The sequence below is a fragment of the Sturnira hondurensis genome, unplaced genomic scaffold (genome assembly GCF_014824575.4).
Source record: "Sturnira hondurensis isolate 20B ecotype Veracruz unplaced genomic scaffold, ASM1482457v3 Scaffold0022908, whole genome shotgun sequence".
Lineage (NCBI taxonomy): Eukaryota > Metazoa > Chordata > Mammalia > Chiroptera > Phyllostomidae > Sturnira > Sturnira hondurensis.
The window spans coordinates 3,796,409-3,809,072 of NW_028095539.1; the positions used below are offsets into that span (position 1 = coordinate 3,796,409).

At 61.1% G+C, this 12,664-nt stretch overlaps 1 protein-coding gene across 1 annotated transcript in view; it reads right to left on the minus strand.

Moving 5' to 3' along the window:
* Positions 1–1,309: 1,309 nt before the first annotated feature.
* Positions 1,310–12,664, minus strand: part of NIBAN2 (niban apoptosis regulator 2) — a 50,642-nt gene continuing 39,287 nt past the window's right edge. The window contains exons 6-14 of the mRNA XM_037036455.1: positions 8,839–8,954; positions 8,120–8,224; positions 7,821–7,983; positions 6,102–6,289; positions 4,999–5,154; positions 4,399–4,515; positions 4,063–4,170; positions 3,846–3,957; positions 1,310–3,333 (exon numbers count right to left, since the gene is read on the minus strand). Of these exons, the coding sequence (XP_036892350.1) occupies positions 2,735–3,333; positions 3,846–3,957; positions 4,063–4,170; positions 4,399–4,515; positions 4,999–5,154; positions 6,102–6,289; positions 7,821–7,983; positions 8,120–8,224; positions 8,839–8,954 (1,664 nt within the window). The 3' untranslated portion in view covers positions 1,310–2,734. The remainder of the gene's footprint in view (positions 3,334–3,845; positions 3,958–4,062; positions 4,171–4,398; positions 4,516–4,998; positions 5,155–6,101; positions 6,290–7,820; positions 7,984–8,119; positions 8,225–8,838; positions 8,955–12,664) is intronic.

Here is a 12,664-nt window from a genome sequence, read left to right on the forward strand (position 1 = left end):
CAACAGGCGAGCCCAGGCCAAAGGGGCTGGGTGCCCGGGACCTTGCAGAGGGGACACGGTGGCACTGGGTTTGGACCTCTCAGCTGTGCGGGCTGTTCCAGGAGCCGTGCGCTTGCACGTTTATTGTGCCTTTTCTGGCAGATGGCTTGGAGCCAAGGGCAGCTTGGTTTCTAGGCTAGAGGCAGGCCCGCTCAGGTGCGGAGGCTCTGCCACTGGCTGTCCACCACCAACTTGGGCCAGCCTTCCAGGCAGTTTCCCCACCCATTCAACAGGGGTCATGAAGGCGCCGGGAGGTAGGCCAGTGGCCACCAGGAGGCGCTGAGTGCTCGCCCTAGGTGCTGTGCTGAGAGCCAGCTGGATGCAGAGGACAGGCCCTGGCAGTGGCAGAAAGAGCCCTGGGCCTCTTCCCGTGATGTCTTCTCCCCCTGGGGACCTTTGACAGTCCCATCCCCCGCACTGCCACCCTTCAGGACTCCTCTTGGCCAAGAGGGGAGACTGGGGCCTGAGGTGGGCAGGGCCACTTTGCAGAGCACGGCATTCGCCCGGTAGAAAGCACTTTGGTGAGTCGTTGTTCGTAGGTGTGGAGCCCGAAGCGGAGGTGCTGACTGGCCCACGACCACAGGTGAGTCCCGTCGCTGGTCCCATAGCCTCTGCTATTTCACTCCCCAGCCCTTGGCAACAAGCTTTTGGCCACTGGGGATGGGCCAGTACCAAGGAAGTCAACACCCCCCATGGTGACTGGCCACCATCCCACCCAGAGGAACTTGTTTTAACACATGGATGAGGCAACCCATCCCAGTTAGTCCTGTATGTGAAGGGGGGGGTCCCTGTGCCCCATAACCCCAGCCAAAAGTTCCCGCCTTCCTGGGCCTCGGTTTTCACATTGGTGACTTGGTGACGATGTCATCACACTAGCTGTGTGATCAAAAGTCGTGAAATTGGCATGAAAACGTTGTCGTCCCTGGTCGGATCCAGCACGAGCCCTGGGCCCACCGCCACTGTGGGTGCCCCATGGCCACGTGGCCTTAAAGCTGCGGGAACCTCTTGGCCTGTCACCAGGGCCTCCCTGAAGGGCACCCTGCACAGACCTAGCTGAGGGAGCTGCCTGGGCGGACCACAGGCCGGTTGCCTGTGTGCTCTTCGTCTTTTCTCTGGGCCTCAGTTTCCTCCTCTGTTAAATGGGATTATAGAAGAACTCTGACCCAGAGGTGCTCTCGGTCAGGTGAGCCCCGAAAGCCAAGGTGTGTGGACAGGCCTCCAAGACGCAGCCCATGGCGCAGGCCCCCCTGCCACACCACACACAGGCTGCTGGCTTTAAATAAAGCATTTATTGATTAGCAGAGTTTAAACAATTTGCATAATATTTTCAATACAATATCTGGGAAGGATGATTGGAAAACCCCAAAAGGCACAAGAGGACAGCATCTTGAAACGGAATGTGTTGGTATTAGAGGTTAGTGAGGTGTTTGAGATTAGGGCTGGGGCAGACTGGGGGACCCTGAGCACCAGCCACTGCCTCACGTCCTGGGCGTCCAAGGCCCAGGCCCCAGGAAGCAGGTGAGAGGGAGGGAGGGTACAGGGCTGGGTGGGGGCCCTGCCAGAAGACCCCAAAAGGGTCCCACTCTGCCCTGCTGGCCTCCATTCAAAGCAGCAGCAGTAGCAGCAGCAGGGCCTGAGGACTGCACGGCTCAGCTCCCACCCCCAGCGACAAGAAGCTGAAGGAGGACAGTTGGGCCCCAGCAACTCACATTTGAAAAGGGGCCTGGAATGTTCAGGGCGAGGTGACGTGGTGAATCAGGCAGAGGGGCCACACCACAGCCCGACCCCACGTCCTCGGAGAGGCCACCAGCAGTGCCACGGGGAGCTGTGGCCCCCTCGGTGCGCAGCACACACCTGGGGGGTGGCCCCAGGAAGGCAGAGTCTGCACCCACCAAACCCTGCTCTGAGCAAAGTGCATGCGGGCGCAATGGGACTCCCTAAGGCTGGGTCCTGGCTCGGAGCAGGAGGGGAGAGCGCACGCTGCGGCTGGGAGCGGGGACAAAGGCCTGAGGCCTGCCCAGCCTCCAGCAATGCTCCCTCTGCCCTCTGACACTTCCTCATCCAACCAGCACATTCCAAGCTTTTCCATTCCAACCCCAGGCCTGCAGGCCCATCCCCCTTCATGTGGCAGTCCTCCCCCCAGCACCCCCAACCTGGCTGTAGCCTGAAGACACTGTCCTTGCACCTCCCCTCACCTGGGGTTGGGGAGCGAGGCCCCTGGGCCCAGCCTGGATGAGCAGTTGGGCCCAGCACTCTGTTTCCGGTTCCAACGAGCCCTTGGTGACAGGAGAGAATTCATGGGCTCTGAGTCACAGCGGACAGTGCCTTTAACTCCCTCTTTGCAAGGATTGCAAGCCCACGAGGGAAACAGGCCACAGAAGAAAGGCAGGAAGGGAGGACCCAGAGAACCGGGACCACCGGGTGCTCCCTAGCCCCTCAGCTACGCTCAGCTCCCAGCACAAGCAGGAAAGCCAAGTTCACCCCACAAAAGAGAAAATGGAGCAACAAAGTATGACCAAACCCAATAAAGTGACTTCAGGAGGGCCCATCCCTGCCCAGCCCCAGAGGTGCCACGCCAGCCCAGCCCCACCTGCACCGGAGGCGCAGATCCATGCCTGCCTGGAGCCAAGCTCGCCAGTGCCTTAGAGGGAGGGGCCCGTGTGCCTTGTCCAACAGAAACTTGGGGGCGACCAGCCTAGAACTCAGTCTGCACCCCTGCGCTGTCCTCGGTGGTGGTGTGGATGGAGGGGCGGCCCCCAGGGCTGGACACCTGTTCCCCAGTCTCCTGGTCGCTGGGCTTGGGAGGCTCAAGGTCCACAGCCTTTCCAGGTGGGAGTTGCCGGAGGGGCGAGGCAGGCGGTGAGGAGGCCTGAGGGTGGGCCCCGGGCTGGGGGCTCTCCTGCACAGGGGCCCCGTTGAGTAGGGGAGCTGCCCGCGGGGGGCTCTCAGCCCGCAGATTCTGGGCCAGTAGGCCACGGAGCTCAGTGACACTGTCCAGGGACACAGGTGACATTGGCTCAGAGCCAGCCTCCAAGGGTAGCCCTGCTTCCTCGTCCTGGACCACGGACACCACCTGCTTGGCACGCCGTCGCTTTTCCGAGACGGTGGCTGCCTCCGGGACTCGGGCGCTGGGGCTGCTGCTGTCCCCACCACTGCCACCACTGCCACCATACTCCTCACCCCAGTCGATGGGCGAGCCCTCGGCCAGCAGGTGCAGGTTGGGGTCACTGTTGTGCAGGACCACGCTGTCTCGGTACAGGTTGTGCTTCCTCTGCACGGCGGCTTCCTTCACGGCTGCAGGGCCAAATGAGTGACTTCAGGACAGTTGCCAGGAGGACCACAGCCACCGCCACCCCCTTCACTGCACCCAAATGCCGGCACCATGCCCCCCGACCACCACCAGGCCTCCCCCAAGCCTGAGGGGACATTGTAATTGGGGTGTGACTTACTCCAGGCCTCACTGCTAGGAAGGGGGAGCCATGATCCTAACCCAAAGCTCAAGCTGGTCACCACCACGTCTCCCTGTCACTCACCTGACACTCCCCAAAATGCCAGGGACCCACAGAGGTACTAAGGCTCAGAGACACAGCACTACTTCCTGTGGCCACACAGCTCACAGGGGCCCACCCCGGCCCAGAGGCATAAATCTCATCATTTTCTTTGCAGCTTCACTGACCACACCAGAAAGACCTCTGGGCCGCCGCCTCTACCCTCCTGGCCATACCAGTCCCAACAGCAAAGGCGGTGGGGGCACCCCCCACCCAGCTCCACAGCGGCCCTCCCAGGGGGTGGGGGCCAGCACACACCCTGCAGGATGTCCTTCATGACCGTCTGCAGCACCACCTCCTCGTACGTGTTCTCCACCAGGATAAACCTGGCAAAGTCCTCGAAGATCAGCTCCTGGAACCGGGGCAGCTCCTGCAGGGCGGCGGGCATGGGGCAGAGAGGAGCAGTCAGGGCCTCGGGGCAGAGAGGGCCTGCAGGCTCCCACCATGGGGGCCAGGGCGGGGCGGGGCCGCTCACCGACTTGCAGGTGGGAGCCAGCTTCTTGAGCAGGAACGGGATCGTGATCTGCAGCAGCGCCTCCCGGAAGAAGCGCTTCCGCACGGAGCTGCTGTCGTAGTCGTATTTCTACCAGGAAAGAGGAGAAGCAGGGGGGCTCTGAGACGGGCCCCACCGGCCCAGGGCAGGAGGACGGACGGCCAGTGGTCCGACCTGAGCCCCAGTGTCCCGATTTGTACAAGCGGGTGAGTAGTGCCTCCTGAAGGGGCAACAAGCCTGGGGCCAGCCTGGGGACCAGGCTCAGGGCTGGGCCACACTTAGGGCCAGTAGGTCAAGGGCAGGAGCGGGGCCACTCACCTTCAGCACCCGCTCCAGGATCCGCTGGATGGACTTGCACAGCTCCTCCTTGGTGGGCCCCTTCCCCAGCTGCTGGTGCAGGAGGGTCTCGAAGGTGTACACGGCGTTGTCCATTTGCTGTGGGCACATGGCAGCACATGAAGGCCCAGGAGTGACTACGGCCTCTTCCTCCACAGCTCCAAGGGGCTCAGCCAGCTGTCCTAGGCCCGCCCGGGGGGGAGTGGGAGGCCTGTGCTCACGCCCTCACATCGCTGGTGCCTCCTGTGTGCTGACACATGAACGTGGCTGGCCCATGGGAGCCAGTCCCTGCCTCAAGGAACTAGGAAAGAGAGGCCCTGGGCCCTGCAGGAAGGAGCTTGGGGAGCAGGGAGGGCTGCGTGGAGGAAGGGGTCTGTAAGCTGAAACCTGAAAGATGAGCTGGAATTCACCAGGTGAGCAGAGGGGCAGGTGTCCAAGCAAATGGGTGAGCACTCGAGACCAGAGCAGGAGGGCACTCAGGGCTGGGTGGGGCTGCCAGGCAGCTCCCGAGGAGGGGGCGGCCAGACAGCGGGGACCCTCCCTGGAGATGGGACTGTGGAAGGGCAGCAGCCTGTGACACACCTCACGCATGTGGATCTGGGCTCGCTGCTTGAACACGGATGTGCTGGAAACGTCAAAACGCTGCTGCAGCCCATCGAGCCGCAGCGGCTCCATCTTCTCATAGCAGCTCTGCATCTTGAGGGGGTGATACGCCAGCTGGGACAGCTTCTCCATGTACTACAGGGAGGCAGGGACGCATGGACCCTGAGCCGGAGCCGCCTGAGAAGCCAGGCAGCCCCCGAAGACCCACAGCTCCCGGGGCCCTCAGAGGCGGGGCCCTCCGGCTGGCCCTGGCCTCAGGGAAGGCCACCCAGGAGACGGAGGGCCCAAGAGACAAAGGATGAGGGTCTGAAGGCAGGAGGCACGTGGCTCAGCAACACAACCTGGGTGCTGAGAGAGGGTTCTTGTCCCTCCTGGGGTACCGGGTGACCTTGGGCAAGCACACCCCCTCTGAGCCTCAGAGGGCTCAGCCTCAAAATCAGGTAGTTTCTCGTGATCTCTAAGGTTCTTTCTGGTTCTCAAATTCCATGATTATTATGGTCTGTAGACTCTCTGATTTGAGGTATGGAAGGAGGCTAAGGTTACAGGACTAATTCGATCTGCACCTGACAACCAGGTGGGGCTCCAGGCAAGCGCCCCATATGGGTCTGTGGCAGGGTGTCCACCCCGAGAATCAGCTAACTGAGGAGCAGCAGGGGAGTTGGGCTGTTCGTAAGGTGCACGGAATGGTGCACGGAATGGTGCACACGCATTTCACTCTCCCCAACAATTACACCGCACATTTTGGAAGCCAGCCTTTCCCCTCCTCTCGTCCCCTCCTTCCTTCTCTTCCTTCCTCCCTCCCTCCCTTCCCTGTTCAGTCCTTCCACAGTTTAGCAACCTGCTTGGCTTATAAAGGCCAGTGGCTGGGGGGTAGGCTCCCCCTTCCCTCTCGCTGCCAGCCCCTCACAGGACAGCCAGCAGCTTCAGCCTCATGTACTCAGACCCTAAGACCCTGTTTACAGGCTATGCTGGGCGGCAGGGGAGGGGAACGGCCCGCCCTGGCTCACAGTGGGGGGGTGACAGGGGCAGATCAGACCCAAACCCAGGAGGGCCCCCAACCCTGGGGTCAGGGGCAGCCTCACCTCGCCCAGCTTGTCAATGCCACCCTCGTTGATGACGTTCAGGTTCATGTCTGTGACCTCCTTGAAGAAGACATCCCGCACCTCAGTGAAGCCCTGGCTGGTGGGCACCATGAGGGCCTCCAGGATGGACGAGATGTAGGGCTGGACGTGGTTCCGAACGCACACTTCTGCCTTGGGGAGGATGAAGGCTGCACCCAGGGGGTGTGGGGGGGGCTGGTTAGCTAACATCCATCCCCCATCCCCCCACCCCCGCAGCAGCTCCCAGCCACCCCAGGCCGCGGGGCGAGAGGCGGGCGGTTGGGTTACTTTTTTTTTTAAAGAAAACCACCGGAACAACAGCAGCAGACACTGATTCTAGCGGCAGTAAAAACGATAACCCGTGGAGCCAAAACGAGAGGGTCTCTGAGATTGGCCCAATATTTCTGGAGCTGCGACAGCAGGAAACCGAAGGACTGCTGTCCGTAGAGGCGCGGGCGGCTCTCTGCTCAGCTAGAGGCAGGAAATAGTATCTTTGGGGGTCTTGTCCAGTTGTTTTTTAAAGAATTGGGAGCCCTGGCTGGTGTGGCCCAGTGGGTTGAGCATGGGCCTGCGAACCAAAGGGTCATGGGTTTGATTCCCAGTCAGGGCACATGCCTGGGTTGTGGGCCAGGTCCCCAGTAGGGGGTGCGTGATCTCTCACACACTGGTGTTTCTCTTCCTCTTTCTCCCTCCCTTCTCCTCTCAAAAAGTAAGTAAATAAAATCTTTTTAAAAAGAAAAAGAAATGGGAAACACTTAAGCAGTTTCAACAAGCCTCTGGGTTTTACAAATGCTGAGCCCAGCCCTGCCCAGGAATGGCGTGGCCTGACTCAGCGCGACCATGAGAAAGGTTGTGTCCCTGTGAACAGGGACCATCTCCAGGACATTCTGACCTGGGGGATCTCGACGTTCCTCCCTCTCTGCCCAGCTAGGTTTGTTTGTTCCACAGACTAAGTGGCCACTCTTGGGGTCCTATCCTCTCAATGAACACAGCCGGCGAATACTAATGGGCAACCAACAACTCTGGCCACATTATGGTGATGAGGGAGCAACAGGATCCCGTCTGGCTGGGAACAGGAAGGAGCAGAAACTGACTTGGAAAAGTTGGACTTGGTGAAAGTGAATCAGCACAAAGTTAGGCCAGTATCTGCTAAAACGACACGTGGAAATGTGTGATCAGCCAAAGAGGAGCAGCAGAACCTCCAAGGTCAGCTGAACCTCCTTGACAAACACCGAGGCCTCCAAGGTCTGGGTTTATAGAAATAACAGCCACAGGGACTGGAAAAACAATGGCTCAGACGTGATTTTGATTTTTTTAAAAGAAATCGGTGAATGAGGTCACTGCTATGAAATGCACAGGGATCTCTGAAATAGACAGGAGGGCCCAGCAGGTCCGCCCACCTAAGACACACGTGGCGGGAGGCCTGCCTACCTCGGATCTTGCTGGCCAGGTGCTNGGAGCAGCAGAACCTCCAAGGTCAGCTGAACCTCCTTGACAAACACCGAGGCCTCCAAGGTCTAGGTTTATAGAAATAACAGCCACAGGGACTGGAAAAACAATGGCTCAGACATGATTTTGATTTTTTTAAAAGAAATTGGTGAATGAGGTCACTGCTATGAAATGCACAGGGATCTCTGAAATAGACAGGAGGGCCCAGCAGGTCCGCCCACCTAAGACACACGTGGCGGGAGGCCTGCCTACCTCGGATCTTGCTGGCCAGGTGCTCCTTGGAGGTGATGACCTGGTCCATGTCGGTGCGGATGACCGCCTCCATGGCCGGCCGCGCCAGTTGCAGCTTGGCCAGCACCACCTCAAACTGCGCTTTGGCCTGCTCGTACACGATGCGGTACACAGCATCTGAGATCTGGGGGCCGAGATGCGGTGTCAGTTCTGGGCTGAGGGGGCTGCAGGCTTGCAGCCAACCGGCCGACCAGCCCCTCAGCCCAGAACTGACACCGCTGCAAGCCTGCAGCCCCCACCCCCGAGCCCAGGCCACACACCTGGATCCACTGCCGCTGTCGCTCCTGTGGTTTGCCCTTCAGCCGTGGGGCGAGCTCCGCCTTCAGCTCAGGGCCCAGCTCCTCCATCACCAGGTTGCTCAGGATCTAGGACCAGGAAGCACAGCCGGGGCAGGGGTCAGAGTCTGGCCAGGTATGCTCATCTCCATGGTCCATTAAAGATGGCCACTCCAGCCCCTACCTCCTTGGGGTTTGGCCCTTTGCTCCATGTCTCCAGTGCCCTCTCTCCTGACTGTCCTTCCCACAGGTCTCAGCCTATCTGCTTAGGTGTCCTGCAGGATCCTTGGACTCAGAGGTCACACCTCAGGGCCTTTGCACATGCCACCTCCCTGTCTGGAACACCATGCTCCTCCCCCCCATGCCTTGGCTGTGCACAGAAGTGTGTGCATGTTCATTTGTCAAATATCTGTTTCTCCCAGGAGACAGCGAGTTCCATGAGGCCCAACGCCACCTCCCTTCTGATCATAGTGGCAGCAGGACACCTGGGCCCAGGCAGGTGCTCAGGAAACGACTGAACAAAATAGCAATTGTTGCAGTATCTCTGTCTGCAGGGCCAGCCTTGGGCCACAGGTGTCCAAACCTGAGCTTCTTGTCTCTGTCCTCCACGCCTGCAGCACCCCAGGGCCCCACCTCAGGGCCAAGCCATCCTCCAGGCCCGAGGGTAACTGCTGTGGTCTCCCCAACAGTCTTCCTGGCCTCACCTGCACCTCGTTCCCACACAGCATCTCCCAGGTGCCATACAGCTCCTTCGACTGGCGGTACATGCGGATGGCATCCGTGAACGCAGGGCCCTCCACCTTGGAGTCTTCAGGGATCCCTGCCCAGGAGAGGGAAGGAGAGAGGAGGTCGCCGGGGTGGCCCAGTGGCCTCCACTAAGACCAACTGACGGACAGGCAAACGCGCATGTGCACATGCGCACGCACACCCTCCTCACCTGCGACCCCCACGGCCCTCGCCAGCACTGGGCAGGAGTAGTTGCAGTGTCAGCAACGGGGATAATAACCCACCACTAACGGCGGCGGCGAGGCAGTCCTCCTCCGTACTGTCCTTATCCCCTAAAGTCCTCCCGATCACCCCAAGACAGGGCACTGGCATTCACCCCACTTCGTGGGGGGTCAGGCCACTGGCGAGGGCTGGAAGGCAGCGATGGCAGAGCCGAGCTGGAAGCCACCCGACCCTTCCAGGGGAGGCCACCTGGAGATCCTGGCTCCTGCCCCGCCCCTCTGCGTCCCCTCTACGCCAGGCGTCTGCGCATCCTCCCTGCCAAGGACCGGACACACACTCCGCCACGTGGCACACACCACAGCAGCCACAGACAACCTGTGAGCGAACGGGATTCACGACAGTGCCCGTGGGGCCAGGACTGCCACGTCTGATCCATGTCACCGAACCTGAGAGAGCCTCAGTTTCCCCCTCTGAACACTGGGAGCCAGGACCCAGCCTGGCCTCACACGTCACCTGGGACGCTCCCAGGGCCACAGCGCGGGTGCGGCACTTGACTAGTAACTGCCGCGAGCACCCGCTCCTGCTGTGCGATCTGCCTCGGTCACGGCTATGATGCGTCCAGGTCGGACTAGGAAATACCACTTCTCTGTTTTTGGTATCAGTGCTGGTGGCGGTGGCCCAGATGAGTTTGCCCGCCCCGGCTGGGCAGGTGGAGAACCTGCAGGCTGGGTGATGGGGAGGCTAGAAGTTGCAGGAAGCTGCAAAAGCCGACTTGGGGAAGAACGTGGTTAAACACCTCCCACCCTGGCCACGTGCCTGCGACCGCAGCATCCCAGGGCGGAGGGAAGGGAAACTCAGCTTGTGCCTCCGAAACCCCGGCCCCCACTGCGATGACTACAGGCTGAGTCACCGCCACAGAGAAAAAGCCCCTCTCAGCCGGCCGTGCAGAGGACTCCTCCCCTCCCACGTGCGGCTGGCCGCAGGAATCACTGCTTGTCGGAGCAGGAAGGGAGCTTGGCTGGGGAAACTGAGGCCCAGCCCCCATCCTTACAGTGGCAGCAACCTGGACTGCAGTGGGGGCGGTAGGGGGCGGGGCAGGAGCCTCACCCCTGTGCTTCAGGGACCTGACATTAGGAGGGAGCAACTAGAGCAGAGCCAAGCTGTTCTAGCGGGAGCACCACCCAGAGACCAGGGTTTGCCTGACAAATCTGGCTCTGCCTTACCTGCAGCCTCTCCCACTTCAGGGCGTTTATATTCCACAGTCACCAGAGTCAGGCCTGCCAGCCCAGGGTGCTTTCCAGAGGGGAGGGAGGTGGGGCAGAGGACGGGGCCACGGGGAAGAGGCACCGATGTTCAGGTGATGGCTCTGGCCAACCGGACCCTTAGGAGGGCTCCACTCCAGTCGGCAGGCCTGAGCTAGTCCCAGGAGCCTGGCTGGGCTGCTGGTGGCTGAATGGTGGGTCCCCTCCCCCACATTCATGTGCTGAAGCCCTAACCCCTGGCACTTCAGAATGTGGCTGTATTTGGAAATAGGGACTTAAAGGAGTAATTAAAGTAAAATGAGGTCACTAGTCTAGGCCCTAATCCAGTACAACTGGTGTCCTTATAAAATGGAAATTCAGACACAGAACATGTTTGCACTCAGAAGAGGGGGACCGGGCAGACATGGGGAGGAGGCAGGCCTCTGCGGGGCAGGGGGAGAGGTCTCAGGAGAAAACAAACCTGCTGAGACCTTAGTCTGGGACTCCCGGCCTCCGGAATTGAGACAGGATTAATTTCTATTCAAGCCACCCAGTCTGTGGAACTTTGTCATGGGCGGCATAGCCCGCCAAGACCCGGACCCTGGGCTGAGACCTTGAGACCTCACGCACACTCCCTCCCCTCTCATCCTGTGAGGAAGGGCTGTTCTCGGCCCCACTTTCCCCAGTGGGAAGAGAGGCCCAGAGAGGCAGCTGCCGGCTCAAGAAAACACAGCTCCAGGCTCAGACCTCAGACCTGGAGACTTCCCACAGGGGGAGGGGGGGGGCAACGGCTGGGAGGGAGGTAAGGCGGGGAGGGAGGTCCTGAGGGTCAAGCTGAGAAAGGAAATGGCATTCCTCAGTCCTGGGCAGCAGACAGGAAGAAGCCTTGACCTCTGCACCCCAGGCCCACCCTGAGGGCTCAGCTCAGTGCCCCAGCTGCCACTTGCCACCCCCAGCTGCTCCAGGAATGCAGGATGTGAGGGGGGGCCTGGGATGAGCTGGCGTCCACCCAGCCTGGCCTCCTTCCCCCGCTCATCCCCCCACTTCCTGGCAGCCCCCTGAGCGAAGCAAGCAATCCCAGGCTCCACAGATTCCAGGCCCAGCCTCCAAGTTGAGGAAGCAGAGAACTTTCCCACAGTCCTCGGGGTGAAGGACAGGCTCCTCTAAAACCAGCCTCGTCAGCCCCAGAAGGGGCAGCCCTCCTGGCAGCTCTTCCCCACCGCCCCTCCTTCCCAGGGCACAAACATCCCAGGGGTGGCCCCCGGCCCCCAGCTGAGCGCTCGCTATGTGCCAGGCACCGGCAGAGTGCTCTACCACAACCAGCCCATTGATTCCTCCGAACAACATTACACCACGCGCAGGGCATTACACCACAGAGAAGGGGGCCAGAACGTGACTGTTCTCCACCTGGGCCTGTCCCCACCCTCCACCTGGCCTGGGGTCACCCTGCCAGGTCAGCCATTAGCCTTGGAAACCTGAAGAGGGTGGAGCTGGGCCAAGCTGCGGATGGGGAGGTGGAGAGAAGGAGGGAGGGGGAAGGGAGGAGGAGGGAGGATGCCCAGGCCAGGCAGCCAGAGCCCAGATGGCCTCCACCCAGTCCTGGCCTCACAGCCCTGGGGGACCTGGGAACAGGAGGCCCTTTGTGGGAGGCAGGGCCCAGCCCAAGTGGCAGGAGTTGGCCTGACTGGAGACCTGGTTCCTCCGCCTGGCAGATTCCAGACAGGGCAGAGGCGGCTCCGGAGAGCTGTGAGGACGAGTGGGGTGAGCTGAGGCACCACCTCTGTGTGGAGCTGAGTCCAGGTGGGCCGGCCGCCAGGGTGGGCGGGGGCAGGTGCAGCTGCCCCAAGGCCAGATCACTAGGAAGGCAGTTTGGGGTCCAGGGCTGGGTTGCTCCTCCCTCAGGGCCCTCCCCTCCTCTCAGGAGACAATCACAAGCCTTTTTGATCAGACTCCTTGGAGCCCTCCCTATAAGGCTCTCTCGGCCCCAGTGTCCCCTGCAGCCTCCTTCCAGGTCCCCAGTGTCCCCTGCAGCCTCCTTCCAGGTCCCCAATTCGGGGCCCTTTCTAAACTGCTCCTGCCTCTGGGCCACCCCTCACGAAGCTGCAGCCTCCGCCCGGCACTCTCCTCCCTGCCCCAGAGGACAACTCATCCCGAGGTTCCCAGCGGGACCATCACCACTTCCCGGCCGGGTCCGGATCCGCACCCCTACACTGGACCAGTCCCTCCCCGCACATTCACACCCTCAAGGCGCCCCGGGGGCTCCCTCCCCTGCACCCAGCCCAGCTGTGATTCATCACCCTGGTCTCCTCATCTGTTCCACATCTGTCTCCCCACCAGGCTG